Source organism: Pistacia vera, unplaced genomic scaffold, assembly GCF_008641045.1.
Source record: "Pistacia vera cultivar Batoury unplaced genomic scaffold, PisVer_v2 Contig338, whole genome shotgun sequence".
In the NCBI taxonomy this organism is placed as follows: Eukaryota; Viridiplantae; Streptophyta; class Magnoliopsida; order Sapindales; family Anacardiaceae; genus Pistacia; species Pistacia vera.
Genome location: NW_022196155.1, coordinates 1,165,082 through 1,182,293, shown reverse-complemented (window position 1 = coordinate 1,182,293; position 17,212 = coordinate 1,165,082). Strand labels below are relative to the sequence as shown.

Here is a 17,212-nt window from a genome sequence, read left to right as displayed (position 1 = left end):
AATATGACTGTTACCAACTTAGTTAATTCAGGTTTTATTTATGAGTGATTGATGACTGCACACCTGTCAAAGCCTTTGATAATTTGAAAATATTTCCTAAGTTATTAATTAATGAAAGACAATGAAGGACTTGCATAACACCTACTCAATTGCAAATTTGTAATCATTATCTTAAATTTCTCTACTATAAATAAAGGAGTCCCCCACTCATTTTCGAATTCTGATTGTAATATTTATTTTCAAAGCAAAGATAATCTACGGAAAAGAGATTGACTTGATATTCTCTCTGAATACTCAGTTATTTTATCTCTGTTCATTATACGCAACCTTTTAAAATCTCTCTTATATAAAATAAACAGTTGACGTAAGATTTGCTTTAAGCATCTGAACCACTTTAAAAATTATATTTCTCATTTATTATTCAATCTTTATGCCTGATTATAATCGTTCATGTGTAATTTTTAAGACTAATTTAACACTTTATACGTGCGAGTAATTGATATAAAATCACGCAACAACAATATTAAAGTGTAGGACTTGGTGTGGCCATATGCCACAATTATGCAGTTCAAGGTGGTTTAAAGGAATTATTAATTGCCTCTTTTGATCATTAATGAGAGATTAAAGGTAGTTGATGGGAGTTACTTGGTCCCTCACCTAGCCATATATAAAGATATAATCTTCTCCATCAAAGAGATATCGCAAAAATACAAAAAGAAAAAAGGTTCTAGAAGCATAGGTAAGAAGACATTTCTTAAACACTCATTCTCAGATCATTCACGTTTTAACTTTCTACAATACTTGAGCAATATAGCTGGAGGTAAGTAATTAAATTTTGTATTATATTACATGCCTAATATTCTACCTAAAGGCCTTCAAGTCAATTAATATAAAGATTAGGTTAAACCGTAGTAAAATTGATTAGTTTTAAATATTTGAAAACAAGATTCGAAAAGCCAAACAAGCTGCTGTTTTGAAACGCACGTAGTGTGCACGCAGTCTAAAGAGCGTGAGGGATATTGGGTACACTTTAGTCAGTGTATGCATGACACTATCTGATGTAACGACAAATAAAAGTCTCAGGTGGTCCTGAGTGCTGACAACATGATACATAGTGGCTGTGGCCGAACATCTATAATGCTTCACTGACATCAGGTAACACGTAGCTTTCTTGCCCCCATACTTGGAGCCTATTTTAATTCGAACCAATATGTGGATGAATACTTAAACAAATGAAATGTGTGGAAGACACCATAAGATATGTAGCAGATATATTGGCAAAACAGTCTGCTTAATCATTGATGCAAAATTCCAATTTCTTATACAATTATAATTAAGACTTAATCTTGGTGTGTTCATACTCTGGTTTATATAATGTTGTCCAATGAATATAGCTACTATCAAAAACTTGGTTGGTTTTCTGTTTCCATGGTTTCCGCTTACAGGTTTTTGAGTGCTGATTTATATTCTCAGTTTCAACAAGTACTGAATACTTTGAACAGGAACAACAATATACAATTATGCTACTGTTTATTCAAAAGATAAACTTAAATTGAATTAGGACATCAGTTACAGCAGACTCTACATTGATTTGACCAGCACCATCAAATTACTTTGTTCAGAGATGATGTAACATTCAGATTGTTTGCTTATGTGTACCGAACTTTATAATGGATAGCATGATTAACATAAAATCCTGAATGCAGGTATATCACGGACTCACAAGTAAACCCCTGTTGGCAGAAATCTTGTAATGTCCACCAGATCCAAATGGAATAAAAGCCTCTGACTTAAACTATACCCTCAGAAAACATACCTTATCTGTTTTAACACGAGCTGGGAGCCTCAATGTGCGCAACTGAGAAGGTTCACTAATCCGTGAGCTTCCAATTTTTCAATGGGTTGACTTCTTCAGTTAATCTAGGTTTAACATCCTCCAGGTTTCTAAAATCACACCATTCTATAAAAGGCACCAAAAGATTAGTAATTGTTAAGCAAAATAATAGGAAATTCTAACACCAAGACCATAATGAACTGAGAAATACATTTCGAGAGAAGAGATAATTGAAAGTTCAGCGAGAATGCGCAGAATAAGCAAAGACAATGCACATATTACAAAAATGATTGGATTTTTTAAAAACAAAATTGAATATCTATGTACTGTAACCGTTGGATTATTCAAAGAAATGGTCAAAAGAAAGCAAACATTATAAGTTAACTACCGTAACAGTCTCAGGTGCTATTCTTGACGCAATCAGAGAATGGCTTTCATAGTGCGCATCAAATGATACCATCCATTGTTGCTAAGATTTAATTCTGTTCTCATTTGCAGAAACAGCCAATAACGTACCCTCCTGTTGAAGCGGATACGTGGACTTGCCTTAAATTGGAAAGTAAATGAGCAACTTAACAATTTTCTTCTCTATAAAATGTAGGATGGTTTTGATAGGAACAAGAAGAATTGGATCAAAATTAGAAGATACAAAAAAAATAGACAAGCTAACAACAACAAAAGAAATGGGGTGTCTTCCATAGACTCAGAGAGGTTATTCACCATAAAACAAATATTAATTCATTCTGCAATGAACTTACTGGTAAGCCTCCCTGCATCAATGGTTGTCAAAAGATTAGTGTTATCCATATCCCAAAATTTGATTGTAGTCATCACCAGCAGCCAGAAACCTGTTCTTGGTAGTATCAAATTGTACAAACCCCAAGAACGCTTATGAAACCCTCTGTACATTCTTCTCACAGAACCTTCATTTATTCCATTCAACAAAGTGTGACTCCCCCTCTTTATTGGTTCCACACGAGAAAAGCCTGCATGTTATAATGTATATGCACTTCTTAGTTCATCCATAAAATGAATATGATGTGGAGATATTATAGTCCAGAGCAGTTCCAGTAGCCAACTTTTTCCATCGACTATATGCCATAGTTGCACAAGAGTGAGCAGGGGCATCATAATCAACCCTTGGTTCTCACTGTCATACAACCAAGCTTTATCTTCCACACGGATGTTGAAAAGACAAACTGAAGTGTAAGTATGAGCAAATACTTCAAATAAACTAAGTAGATCAGCCATGAAGTGATAAACAGGGAATGAACCACCAAAATACAAGTATCAAGCAGGAGGATTACATGAACATTACTTGGAATGAGGGCAAACTGAATGTACGGCATCCATATGACCTTCAAATGTGTAAATTTTGTGCCAGTAGCCACATCCCATACCTAAACAAAAACAAAAAAAATCGAGTAAGAAATCACAGTTTCTAACTATGACTAACATTTAACTAGTAACTCATAACCAACCTTGATGGTCCTGTCATCACCACAAGTAATAACAGAAATTGCTTAGAGTGGTTGATGAATGCTAGTCATTTACACTCCCAACATGAGCATCAATCTAGAAATGAAAACGAATAAACGTCAGAAACAAAAGTAACCGACAGTGATATAAGCAAGAGTAGGGAGATAATGGAGAGCCTACCTCCAGATGTTGCGAATTTCATGTGAACCATAATAAGTGTATAAACTGCACTATATGTTTAGAATATGCAACTCTCGTTTAATGAAAAACATTAATGAAACATACAATATATAGTTAGAAACCAGTAACACCAGACCATTTTAAGGTTATGTGGTTTCAAATCTAAACCTACCAAATAAAGCCCGTCAGGGCTCCACAATAAACGTTTACGAGACACATGATCTTTGATTAATGCTGCCTGAATCAGACCAAGATTAATCTAGGATTTGAAAAATAGTAAAACAAAAGCAATTATTCGACTCCAAAGTTTTCTTGGTTAAAACAAAACATACCTTAATGACATTGAACTTGCTCCAATATTCCATACCTGAAAGTTTCTTGAAACCACCTTCTCTGCAGAACTAACCTCCCAAAACAATATCCCCCACATGGGTCCCAACGAAGAAGTCCATTAGAAAACATAAGTTACTTTGGCTTAACAAACAAAATGTTTTTGAAATAATCACCATAAAAACTAATTGTGTCAAGAGAAGTCGTATAAACAACCAAGAAGGATAGTCTGTTGAATTGGATGGAAGTCCATGCTTGTTGGAACTGACCCCTGAGTTAAAGTTCGTGCAACAGTCTTGGTAATTCATCAGTTGCTGAACTGTGAATTTGACCAGGATTTTTCCTGGCAACATATCTGCCAACAAAGCAGATCTTTAGCCAGGAAATGAGACTGTCTTTAGGCACTTAGAGTTAAAATAACTAACCCTATCTGGAACCCCTGAGATCCTTGTCTTAGACATAATATCAAAATCCCAAGACTCTTTGTCATGCAGCTATACAGACAATAGAATTGAGGTTGCGAAGTTAGAAATTCCTTGCTTTCCGAAGCTTTAACATTTAGTTATGCAAAAATTACAGCATACATTACATCATTACCTGGATGCAGTGGAGTACCAAAACTGGCTCCCTCCAGAAACCACAGGATGAGTTATGGTTGAGGAACTAGACATCCATGCAGTCAAGGGAATTTGGACTGCTGCGATGGCTGTAGAACAAAATAAATAAATAAATATATTTAAAAATCCCAGAGATTGTGAGTCACAGGCCAGGTGAAATTGGTCACATACCCCATGTGTGCCCATTGGAAGAAAAAATTCTGACTTCGCTGCAGGACTTATTAGCTGATTGCTGCAGTTAGCTGCACATACGGATCATTGAGTTTCTACAATTGTGATCCACAAAAAGGGTTCTTATATCAGGATTTGGCCTAGGATTTGCGCAAAGTGAATGCTGCCAGTTCAAGCTGTCTCATACATAACCAAAACCAGTCACCTACATGACCAATCACTGAATGCAGATCTTCGTAAAGAGAATTGCCAAGTGGAACAAAACTCCAACTAAGATATGCTTGTAACAGAAACATATGCCAGTGGCTACTTCATAACAGCCAGTTGAGTAAATAAAAAGTAGATCAAACATACCATTTATACATAGACAATTTTTTCTTAATGTCGTTTTAAGGCTATCATACCTTTGATTGATGAGCATCCGCAACCTTGAACCTTTTATGTTAGGAAACCCCATTTGTCGCGGAAAAGGGGATTTGCCTCAATAAGCTTCTTGAGCTCAACCAACATAATTGTTCTTGCAGTCTTGTATCTCTATAGCCAGAGAGTTGATCATTTTCCCTATAGAAATCACGATTTATAAAATGTCAAAACATCATTCTCCAATTCCAACTAAAATTTAAGAACTTGCAGGGAGTATAGGTACCGAAAATTTTCTAATGTAAGGAGAGAGTGATCTCCTTGAATAAGTTCATTAAAAGAAGCAAAAACTTTCAGATCCTTAACAAGAATATCTACAGCCTGCCTCGTTCTTTCCTGTTCAATTTAAGCAAGCAAGCAGATAAAATTTATGGAAAAATATCTACTTAAATACAACACGAGAGTAGTTACATTTTTGGAAATTCACTAGTTACTATTTACCTGTCCAATGCTCTAGGTATTTTTGCTTCCGAATTTCAAAATAGATCTTCATCGAATACCTGTTATCATCAACTCTGTGAACCCAGAGAGGTAATTCTCAACTTCATCCCATTTTCCATTGAGCACCAAGTCTCAAAGTACTTGACACTAAAGAACAGACCCGATTCTTGCTCAAGCCTGTTCATTTCATCAAGTAGTTACATATACAATAAATATATAAGAGGTGAGTGAGGAGGACCCCATTTATTCTCAGATTCTAGCGGCTCGAAGACATGAACACCGCCATCAGTTAGTCCTATGGCAAATTGGTTGGGTTCTTGTGGATGTGCTGCAATCACAAGCGGGTATAGTGCTACGGAACTGCAATGAATGAATTTATAATAAACAAGAGTTAGAATCACACTCCATGATAATAAACATGATTTTAGACCCAAGTTTGATAAAGTCGAACTGCATACTCTTAACTGAAGTTCAACAAGCTCAGAAAACTAAACTCAGAGAAAAATGTAATAGATGACAAGGAATACTTAATGCTAGATCAGTGAAGTGAAATAACAGGCATGTATAAGAAAATGGAGGACATACCCGACATCTAATGGAAGATAAGCTGAAGATCCAATTCGACATCGTAATTGAAGATTTGATGCATTAAATATCCGCACGGCGCCATCCACAAAACTGCTGTACACCAACTGGCTATCACATGAGAATGTTGCATGGGAGATTGGCGCTGAGGATTCTCCTACGACCCACTAAATTTCAGACAAATGCACATGGTCAGCAATTTGAGAGATAAAGTCAGAGACTCATACTAGACTGTTTCCTCAATATTTGGCCATCATCAATACATCAGTTGTCACAGTGGATTAATAGCGAGGTTTTCTCAATTCAAAAAGCTGGGATTTTTTCAATTCACCAGTCCATTCAGTTAGTGGAAGACCAAAAAACCCCTCTATGTTCTGGTGCAATTGGTTGTTCTGAAGGCCAAGTCCAAATGGATACACCATCAAGGACCAAATTTATTTGTTGATTAAAAAGTTACATGCTAAATGAAAATACCTGCTTTTCCCGCTCCAGTTTCATTGAATCATATATGGCAAGCTGGGTCTCATTTACAGCGAGGAAGTGTATCTGATCATGATGAAATTGAACTTGGGTATCTGACATTGCTGCTGGAGTCCTTCCAGATGGAATATGCAATGAGGTGCTTTTCTGCCTCTCCCACCTATCACAACTCCATATGATGATCTAGGAAAAGAAGGAACAAATTAATGGATTATGCATAACAAATATCCATAAAGAACTATGGTTGCTTGAAAATATATTATGTAAGATTTGTTACTTGTGTTTATCTTGCACTTCAATCAAAAGAAAAATGATGATAACATGTAGAAGAGCTGAATTAAGAGGCAACATATATAAACCTTGTATAGAATTGCATGTTTCTAATATGCATGCTATAGAAGTTTGAAGTTAAGACACTAACTTGAGCATCGGCTCCTGAAGAAACAAGTATATTCAGCACATGGGAGAAGGCAAGGCCAGTGATTCTCTTAGAGTGACCTTTAAGCTTGTTCTTGGCCTACAACAAGAAAGAAAACAGCCAATTTGCTAGATTTATCTCTAATAAGTATCACCACAGTCATTGCTCTAGAATATAGCATACCTCATCTATGCGAACGTTATATATGTGTATAGTGGAATCATCCATGCCAACAGCAATTATATTGTTATCTTGAGGGTGGAAAGCAAGATATGTTGATGCAGGTGGTGGATCCATGAAAGTTGTCATAGTCTGTAAGTACCCAACAGATACCAATAAGTCAGTCAAAATGAAGCAGATGTGTGACATAAAGTTGAAATCTAAACTTTTTTATCTACGTGAAAAATAAAGAAGAGGAATATCCCTAAGCTGTAATGTCATAAAGGTCCTTTTTCAAAGCAAAAACTAAATGAAAAGTTGCTTTAAAAACAGCTTATTAGACCAGTTCTTGATCAATTTTGGAATTTCCTTACTTAATATAGCCCAAGAGCCGACTTGCTAAATAAGAGTGGTTTGTCTCTTTTCCCACCAAAATCCTTTTTGAGAGATAATCTATGAGAAAGGATTGCAAATAAACCTGTAGTTAAGAACTTTTAAATCTGTTCCGAAGCTTACCTTAAATGTCATCATGTTGAACAAGGAAATTTTTCCTCCAGATGCTGACATGACATAGGAATCATTCTTGGACAAAGCAAAGCAGGGCACAGCATCTTCAGGCTTAGCACCCGTTAAATCATTGGTCATTAATATGCCTGATGCTGGTTGTATTAGTTGAGGGGCAACCTTGCTAGTTGCCTACACCATGAAACTTTATATGAGTAATCATCAATTCAAAATTTAACAGGGGAACAAATTGAGGTGAAATGGGAAGATTTTGATAATCTCTATGGGCTTTAAGATAGAAATGGATTGAGGCCAAGGGAGGAAACTTATACCTTCCCACTTAAATTAACCTCACTTCGTGGCCACTTCCAGTATAGGTGAATGGCATTTAATGCCAATGCCAAAATGCCATTACCAGAATTAGTGTAGATCAACCTTGAGATCTGCAATAGTCACAGGAGAAACCATTGAGAAACCTATATCCTTTCAAGTAATAAACACTTGGTAGTTTTTTCTGGCAAAACTAAGGCATTAGAACGATAACAGTTGATACACAGAGAACTGTGAGCTGAACTACTTAAACAAATGAAATGTGTGGAAGACACCATAAGATATGTAGCAGATATATTGGCAAAACAGTCTGCTTAATCATTGATGCAAAATTCCAATTTCTTATACAATTTATAATTAAGACTTCAATCTTGGTTGTGTTCACTACTCTGGTTTATATAATGTTGTCCAATGAATATAGCTACTATCAACAAACTTGGTTGGTTTTCTGTTTCCATGGTTTCCGCTTACAGGTTTCTTTGAGTGCTGCATTTATATTCTCGAGTTTCCAACAAGTTACTGAATACTTTGAACAGGAAACAACAATATACAATTATGCTACTGGTTTATTCAAAAGATAACTCTTAAATTGAATTAGGACATCAGTTACAGCAGACTCCTACATTGATTTGACCAGCACCATCAAATTTAACTTTGTTCAGAGATGATGTAACATTCAGATTGTTTTGCTTATGTGTACCGAACTTTATAATGGATAGCATGATTAACATCAAAATCCTGAAATGCAGGTATATCACGGACTCACAGGTATAACCCCTGTTGGCAGAAATCTTGTAATGTCCACCAGAATCCAAATTGGAATAAAAGCCTCTGACTTAAACTATACCCGTCAGAAAACATACCTTATCTGTTTTAACACGAGCTGGGAGCCTCAATGTGCGCAACTGAGAAGGTTCACTAATCTCCGTGAGCTTCCAATTTTTCACTGGGTTGACTTCTTCAGTTAATCTAGGTTTAACATCCTCCAGGTTTCTAAAATCACCATTCTATAAAAGGCACCAAAAGTATTAGTAATTGTTAAGCAAAATAATAGGAAATTCTAACACCAAGATCCATAATGAACTGAAGAAATACATTTCAAGAGAAAGAAATTAAATTGAAAGTTCAGCGAGAATGCACAGAATGAAGCAAAGACAATGCACATATTACAAAATCAGATTGGATTTTTTAAAAACAAAATTGAATATCTATGTACTGTAACCGTTGGATTATTCAAAGCACATAAAGAAGATATAACAGAAATGGTCAAAAAGAAGCAAACATTATAAGTTAACTACCTTGGTAACAGTCTCAGGTGCTATTCTTGACGCAATCAGAGAATGGCTTTCATAAGTGCGCATCAACATGATACCATCCATTGTTGCTAAGATTTTAATTCTGTTCTCATTTGCAGAAACAGCCAATAACGTACCCTCCTTGTTGAAGCGGATACGTGGACTTGCCTTAAATTGGAAAAGTAAATGAGCAACTTAAACAATTTTCTTCTCTATAAAATGTAGGATTGGTTTTGATAGGAAACAAGAAGAATTGGATCAAAAGTAATAGAAGATACAAAAAAAAAATAGACAAGCTAACAACAACAAAAGAAAATGGCGGTCTTCCATGTAGACTCAGAGAGGTTATTCACCATAAAACAAATATTAATTCATTCTGCAATGAACTTACTGGTAAGCCTCCCTCAGCATCAATGGTTGTCAAAAGATTAGTGTTATCCATATCCCAAAATTTGATTGAATAGTCATCACCAGCAGCCAGAAACCTGTTCTTGGTAGTATCAAATTGTACAACACCCAAAGAACGCTTATGAAACCCTCTGTACATTCTTCTCACAGAACCTTCATTTTCATTCCATTCAACAATGTGTGACTCCCCTTCTTTATTGGTTCCACATGAGAAAAGCCTGCATGTATGAATGTATTTATGCACTTCTTAGTTCATCCATAAAATGAATATGATGTGGATATATTATAGTCCAGAGCAGTTCCAGTAGCCCAACCTTTTTCCATCAGCACTATATGCCATAGTTGCACAAGAGTGAGCAGGTGCATCATAATCAACCCTTGGTCCCATCATGTCATACAACCAAGCTTTTATCTTCCCATCCACGGATGTTGAAAAGACAAACTGAAGTGTAAAAGTATGAGCAAATACTTCAAATAAACTAAGTAGATCAGCCACATGAAGTGATAAACAGGGAATGAACCACCAAAATACAAGTATCAAGCAGAGAGATTACATGAACATTATCCTTGGAATGAGGGCAAACTGAATGTACGGCATCCATATGACCTTCAAATGTGTACAATTTTGTGCCAGTAGCCACATCCCATACCTGAAAACAAAAACAAAAAAATCGAGTAAGAAATCACAGTTTCTAACTATGACTAACATTTAACTAGTAACTCATAACCAACCTTGATGGTCCTGTCATCACCACAAGTAATAACAGAAATTTGCTTAGAGTGGTTGATGAATGCTAGATCATTTACACTCCCAACATGAGCATCAATCTAGAAATGAAAACGAATAAACGTCAGAAACAAAAGTAACCGACAGTGATATAAAGCAAAGAGTACGGGAGATAATGGAGAGCCTACCTCCAGATGTTGCCGAATTTCATGTGAACCATAATAAGTGTATAACTGCACTATATGTTTAGAATATGCAACTCCTGTTTAATGAAAATAACATTAATGAAAACATACAATATATAGTTAGACAACACCAGTAACACCAGACCATTTTAAACGGTTATGTGGTTTCAAATCTAAACCTTACCAAATAAAGCCCCGTCAGGGCTCCACAATAAACGTTTTACGGAGACACATGGATCTTTGATTAATGCTGCCTGAATCAGACCAAGATTAATCTAGGATTTGAAAAATAGTAAAACAAAAGCAATTATCCGACTCCAAAGTTTTTCTTGGTTAAAACAAAACATACCTTTAATGACATTGAACTTGCTCCAATATTCCATACCTGAAAGTTTCTTGAAACCACCTTCTCTGCAGAACTAACCTCCCACAAACTAATATCCCCCACATGGGTCCCAACTGAAGAAGTCCATTAGAAAACATAAGTTACTTTATGGCTTAACAAACAAAATGTTTTTGAAATAATCACCATAAAAACTAATTGTGTCAAGAGAAGTCGTATAAACTAACCAAGAAGGATAGTCTGTTGAATTGGATGGAAGTCCATGCTTGTTGGAACTGACCCCTGAGTTAAAGTTCGTGCAACAGTCTTCGGTAATTCATCAGTTGCTGAACTGTGAATTTGACCAGGATTTTTTCCTGGCAACATTATCTGCCAACAAAGCAGATCTTTAGCCAGGAAATGAGACTGTCTTTAGGCACTTAAGAGTTAAAATAACTAACCCTATCTGGAACCCCTGAGATCCTTGTCTTAGACATAATATCAAAATCCCCAAGACTCTTTGTCATTGCAGCTATACAGACAATAGAATTGAGGTTGCGAAGTTAGAAATTCCTTGCTTTCCGAAGCTTTAACATTTAGTTTTATGCAAAAATTACAGCATACATTACATCATTACCTGGATGCAGTGGAGTACCAAAACTGGCTCCACCTCCAGAAACCACAGGATGAGTTATGGTTGAGGAACTAGACATCCATGCAGTCAAGGGAATTTGGACTGCTGCTGATGGCTGATAGAACAAAATAAATAAATAAATTATATTTTAAAAAATCCCAGAGATTTGTGAGTCACAGGCCAGGTGAACTTGTTCACATACCCCATGTGTGCCCATTGGAAGAAAACTTTCTGACTTCGCTGCAGGACTTATTAGCTGATTGCTCGCAGTTAGCTGCACATACGGATCATTGAAGTTTCTACAATTGTGATCCACAAAAAGGGTTCTTATATCAGGATTTGGCCTAGGATTTGCGCAAAGTGAATGCTGCCAGTTCAAGCTGTCTCATACATAACCAAAACCAGTCACCTACATGACCAATCACTGAATGCCAGATCTTCGTAAAGAAGAATTGCCAAGTGGAACAAAACTCCAACATAAGATATGCTTGTACACAGAAACATATGCCAGTGCTACTTCATAACAGCCAGTTGAGTAAATAAAAAGTAGATCAAACATACCATTTATACAATAGACAATTTTTTTCCTAATGTCGTTTTAAGGCTATCATACCTTTGATTGATGAGCATCCGCAACCTTGAACCTTTTATGTTAGGAAACCCCAATTTGTCGCGGAAAAGGGGATTTGCCTCAATAAGCTTCTTGAGCTCAACCAACATAATTGTTCTTGCAGTCTTTGTATCTCTATAGCCAGAGAGTTGATCATTTTCCCTATAGAAATCACGATTTATTAAAATGTCAGAAAACATCATTCTCCAATTCAAACTTAAAATTTAAGAACCTTGCAGTGAGTATAGGTACCGAAAATTTTCTAATGTAAGGAGATGAGTGATCTCCTTGAATAAGTCTTCATTAAAAGAAGCAAAAACTTTCAGATCCTTAACAAGAATATCTACAGCCGTGCCTCGTTCTTTCCTGTTCAATTTAAGCAAGCAAGCAGATAAAATTTATGGAAAAAATATCTACTTAAATACAACACGAGAGTAGTTACATTTTTGGAAATTCACTAGCTTACTATTTACCTGTCCAATGCTTCTAGGTATTTTTGCTTCCGAATTTCAAAATAGATCTTCATCGAATACCTGTTATCATCAACTCTAGTGAACCCAGAGAGGTAATTCTCAACTTCATCCCATTTTCCATTGAGCACCAAGTCTTCAAAGTACTTGACACTAAAGAACAGACCCGATTCTTGCTCAAGCCTGTTCATTTCATCAAGTTAGTTACATATACAAATAAATATATAAAGAAAAGGGAAAACAAGGTAATTATGAGTTGGGTTAAAACTGTACTTGTGAACAGTGTCTTTGAACTTCTCCTCTTCGAGGAACTGCAAGATCAAGAAGACGAGGTCTCTACTAAGCGAAGAAGTCATTTTAGCTCTACCCTCTTATCTCCAGAGCTTCCAAATTAACCACTGAGAAAAACAAACATACATTTGAGTCTTTGTATAGACAAGGAATATTAAAAAAGTTTAAAAACAAAAAACTTACCGACAAAAAATTGCATTAATTTCTTTAAAAAAGTTTAAAAAAGGAAACTTCTCCATGAAGAAAACAAAATAATAGTCTAGCACTTATGGTTTATATATGAAGATGGGTGGAGTATACAATGAAGAATCATTTTCACGAAAATTTTTAACACCCAATCAACAGAAACAGAGCTCTAAAAAACAGAGCCAAAATGACTTTAAAAATCAAACGAAAATTTGGAAATTGAGCCTCTGTCAACAGACTTGATGTGAAATCCACTTGACTCTTACAGACTAACAAAGAAATTGAGCAGAGTTGAAGAGTCGTGAGCTAAAATTAGCTTAAAAAGGTAAAGAAAATTAGGGTTTGAAATATGATGAACAGTAAAGTAGCTTTAAACACATCAAAACAGAAAACGCTTGAAAGTTAAAGACTCTCTGCTTAGAGCAACAAGAGAAAAAGGGAAAAAATGATTAAACAAAAGCGAATCGTATGAAAAACTAAAGATGAGAAGTGAAAATTAAAACGAAAAATCGAAGTCTTACCAACAAAAACAGAGAAAGAAAAAACAGAGCAGTCACAGCGCTCTTTCGCAGACGATGCGGCTTTTGAGGTTTGAGTTCTTAGTGACTAAGGAAGAGAGAGCGACCTTTTTATTATAGAAACAGGCGGCATTTTCTAGATATAAGTACAGTAGCTTATCATGATAAGTACAATGCTTTATTATGTGGTCCATAGCTGATAATTAAGCCGACAGCTGTCTCTTCTTTGCTCAAAAGAAGACAATGACGGTTATGTTTTGGTGTAAGACCATTCTCATTTTTAAGCGCGTTTAAGACACCCTCCGTAGGAAAGGCGTTCACAAAATGAAATTTTTATTCTAAATATAATAAAAATTTATTTATTTGCAAATCATATTTGTTATACCTAAAAAATCAGAGTTAATATTAGCTTACGTCAGTAAGCACCAATCAGAGTTTAGGAAGATTTTACACCATCCAGAAGTTGTCACATTACTCCATAACATAAATAATATGACTGTCACCAACTTAGTAGATTTAGGTTTTGTCTATGAGTGACTGAGGACCGCACACATGTCAAAACCCTAGATAATTTAAGGATATTTCTTAAGTTATCAACTAATGAGAGGTAATGAAGGACTTGCATGGCACCTACTCACTTGTAAATTTGTAATCATTATCTTGAATTCATCTCCTATAAATAGAGGAGTTCCCCTCTCATTTTCGGGATTCTGATACTGAACTCTCATTCTGATTGTAAACTTTATTTTTAGAGCAAAAATAACCTACGGAAAAGATATTGACTTGATATTCTCTCTGAATACTCAGTTATTGTACCTCTGTTCGCTATACAGGACCTCTTATAATCTCTCATATATAAAATAAATAGTAGACGTAAGATTCGCTTTAAACATCCGAACCACTTTAAAAATTATATCTCTCATTTATAATTTAGTCTTTGTGTCTGATTATAATCGTTCACGTGTAATTTTTAAAAACAGTTTAATACTTTGTACGTGCGAGTCATTGATATCAAAATCACGCATCAATAATATTAAAGTGTAAGACTTGATGTGGTCACATGTCATAATTATGAAGTTCAAGGTGGTTTAAAGGAGTTATTAACTGTCTTTTTTTACCCTTGATGAGAGATTAAAGGTAGTTGATGGAAGATATAATCTTCTCCATCAAAGAGATATCACAAAAATACAAAAGGAAGAAAGGTTCTGGAAACATAGACTAGAAGACATCTTTTAAACACTCACTTACAGATCATTCACATTTTAACTTTTTACTTTAGCAATATAGGTGGAGATAAGTAATTAAATTTTGTATTACATTACATACGAATATTCTACCTAAAGGCCTTCAAATCAATTAATATAAAGATTGGGTTAAACTGTAATAAAATTGATTAGTTTTAAATATTTGAAAACCAGATTCGAAAAGCCAAACAAGCTGCTGTTTTGAAACGCACGTAGTGTGCACGCAGTCTAAAGAGCGTGAGAGATATTGGGTATACTTTAGCCAGTGCATGCATGACACTATCAGATGTAACGACAAATAAAAGTCTCAGGTGGTCCTGAGTGCTGACAACATGATACATAGTGGCTGTGGCCGAACATCTATAATGCTTCACTGACAGCAGGTAACACGTAGCTTTCTTGCCCCCATACTTGGAGCCTATTTTAATTCGAACCAATAAATACCTGATTCCCCCATACGGTTAAAGGGTGTATTTTTCTCTCATTGTTAAGTTTCTTCCTTACCAGTTTTTGGATATAAATTTTATCCAAATTTATTTTAACATGATATTAGAATCATTATATATATATATATATATATATATGTGATTAGACTCTTTTTTTTTTTTTTACCTAACAAAATTGAAATATATTTTATCATATAGAAAGAAAAAAAAAAAAGCAAGATTTTTCTCTTCGATTTTATTTATTTTATATTTTTAATAGATACCTTAATATGCATATTAAGATGACTCAAAAATATTTTTAATATTATTAAAAAATATTAATATTTATTTTTATAGTTTCTATGCAATATTTATAGCAATTTTCTATTTAATTAATAAATATAACTAATTTTTAAGAAATGAGCATTGTATTAACTCATGATATATGTCATCCATCTCGAAATTGTTGTATTAAGATGATTCAAAAAAGATAAAAGGATTATTTATTTCTTAATAATCATATCTTTAATTAATGGAGAGAAACTTACTTTGGTCAAAATTATGACCCCAATTAGAGCTTCAAATAGTATTCTTTTTATGGTAAGATGAAGTGATCTTAGTAATTTTATTTCAAAGATACTACTTCCTATTACTTGCCTTTGGTAACCTTAATTATTTCAAGCTTCAAGGTCTCTATAACCTGTTCTTAACCTTAAATGGGGTTGGTAATTAAGTCTTGAATTAATGTGAAGATAATAATTACATTTGAAATAATTTTTTTTTTTTAATTATTTTGCTGATATAATTAAAAGCTTACATAAAGTGGTTTTCTTTTTTACGCTTGTTTCCGTACATTTGTAGATATTATGTTTGAAATTACCGTGCCACGTGTCACAAAAGCGCGTAAATAAAGGACTTTACGACAACGTAGGCTCCACACGTTTTTTATTTTTCCTAAGTGACTTCCAGGATGGAGTGATGTTGTCAACAAATCACCTGTGCTGAAAAGTTTTTCACGCGCTCTAGAATAGGGCGTGTCCAACTCTTGTCGAGCGGAAACGATACCACGTGGTGGGGCTCATTTGTTAACATATCCTTCTTTTGTTTTTAATTTGAGTAGAACAATTTTATAAAATATAACTATTTAAATTTAAACTTTAATCACACGAGCAAGTATGCACTTTCATGTAATTTATGTATAATAAGTTTAAAATTTAGGGATATTATTAATTAGAGGACATTGTTTTATGAAACTGTCAGAAAAAAAGATACAAATTTTAAAATAGCTAAAAAAGGGACAAAATACTATTAAAATTTAATTCTTGAAAGGGGTAAAAATGGTATTTCTTAAATTTATAATATGTACATTTTATATTATTTTAAAATATCTCTACTTAAAAAAAAAAAAAACCAAAACTAAAAAAGTGTAGAAACCAAAATTAAAAAAATCCAAAACAAAAAACATAAATAAAATAAAATATAAATAAATGCATGGATAATAATGTAATTTAATCCTTTTCCGTTAAATTTAATGGTAAGTAAAGGAGTTTTGTCCATTTTCAAGCTATTTTTAAACTTAAAGTCATTTTTCTCTTTGTTTTTTAAAACATTGTCCTCCTATTATAATATCCCTTAAATTTATGAGTTCTAATCTAACAATAAATAAATTTTACTGTTAAATAGTGAAAGGAATAAATTTACGGGCTAATAATTTTATATTTCTTCGTAAATGTTGTGAAAAAATTATCCTCAAAGCATAACTAAAAATAAAGTAATTTATTGAATGAGATTAAATTTTTATTTTTTTGATAAAATTATATAAATGAATTAACTAAGAATGTTGAAAATTGGGATAATTAGAGTAAATAATTCAAAGAAATGGTAAAGGATATGATATAATAGGAAATTAGGAAGGGATGCAGAGCAGCACAGAGTGAGAAAGTGTTCCT

The 17,212-nt window shown here is 34.2% G+C and overlaps 1 protein-coding gene and 1 pseudogene across 1 annotated transcript; both read right to left on the bottom strand.

The window, feature by feature from the left end:
- Positions 1–2,303: 2,303 nt before the first annotated feature.
- Positions 2,304–5,657, bottom strand: LOC116138178 (annotated as a pseudogene).
- Positions 5,658–5,669: 12 nt separating this feature from the next.
- On the bottom strand, positions 5,670–13,632 carry LOC116138177 (topless-related protein 1-like). Its single transcript, XM_031423911.1, has 25 exons — positions 13,598–13,632; positions 12,873–12,997; positions 12,603–12,782; positions 12,382–12,495; positions 12,133–12,291; positions 11,722–11,899; positions 11,523–11,634; positions 11,347–11,417; positions 11,134–11,275; positions 10,913–11,022; positions 10,748–10,817; positions 10,567–10,640; positions 10,384–10,479; positions 10,206–10,301; positions 9,966–10,093; positions 9,635–9,869; positions 9,247–9,411; positions 8,812–8,955; positions 7,951–8,061; positions 7,631–7,810; positions 7,139–7,267; positions 6,959–7,054; positions 6,532–6,720; positions 6,058–6,224; positions 5,670–5,832 (listed from the first exon to the last, which is right to left on the bottom strand). Exons 2-25 carry the CDS (start codon positions 12,953–12,955, stop codon positions 5,670–5,672), a joined length of 3,192 nt encoding a protein of 1,063 aa, XP_031279771.1. The 5' UTR covers positions 12,956–12,997; positions 13,598–13,632.
- Between the last annotated feature and the right edge of the window lie 3,580 nt (positions 13,633–17,212).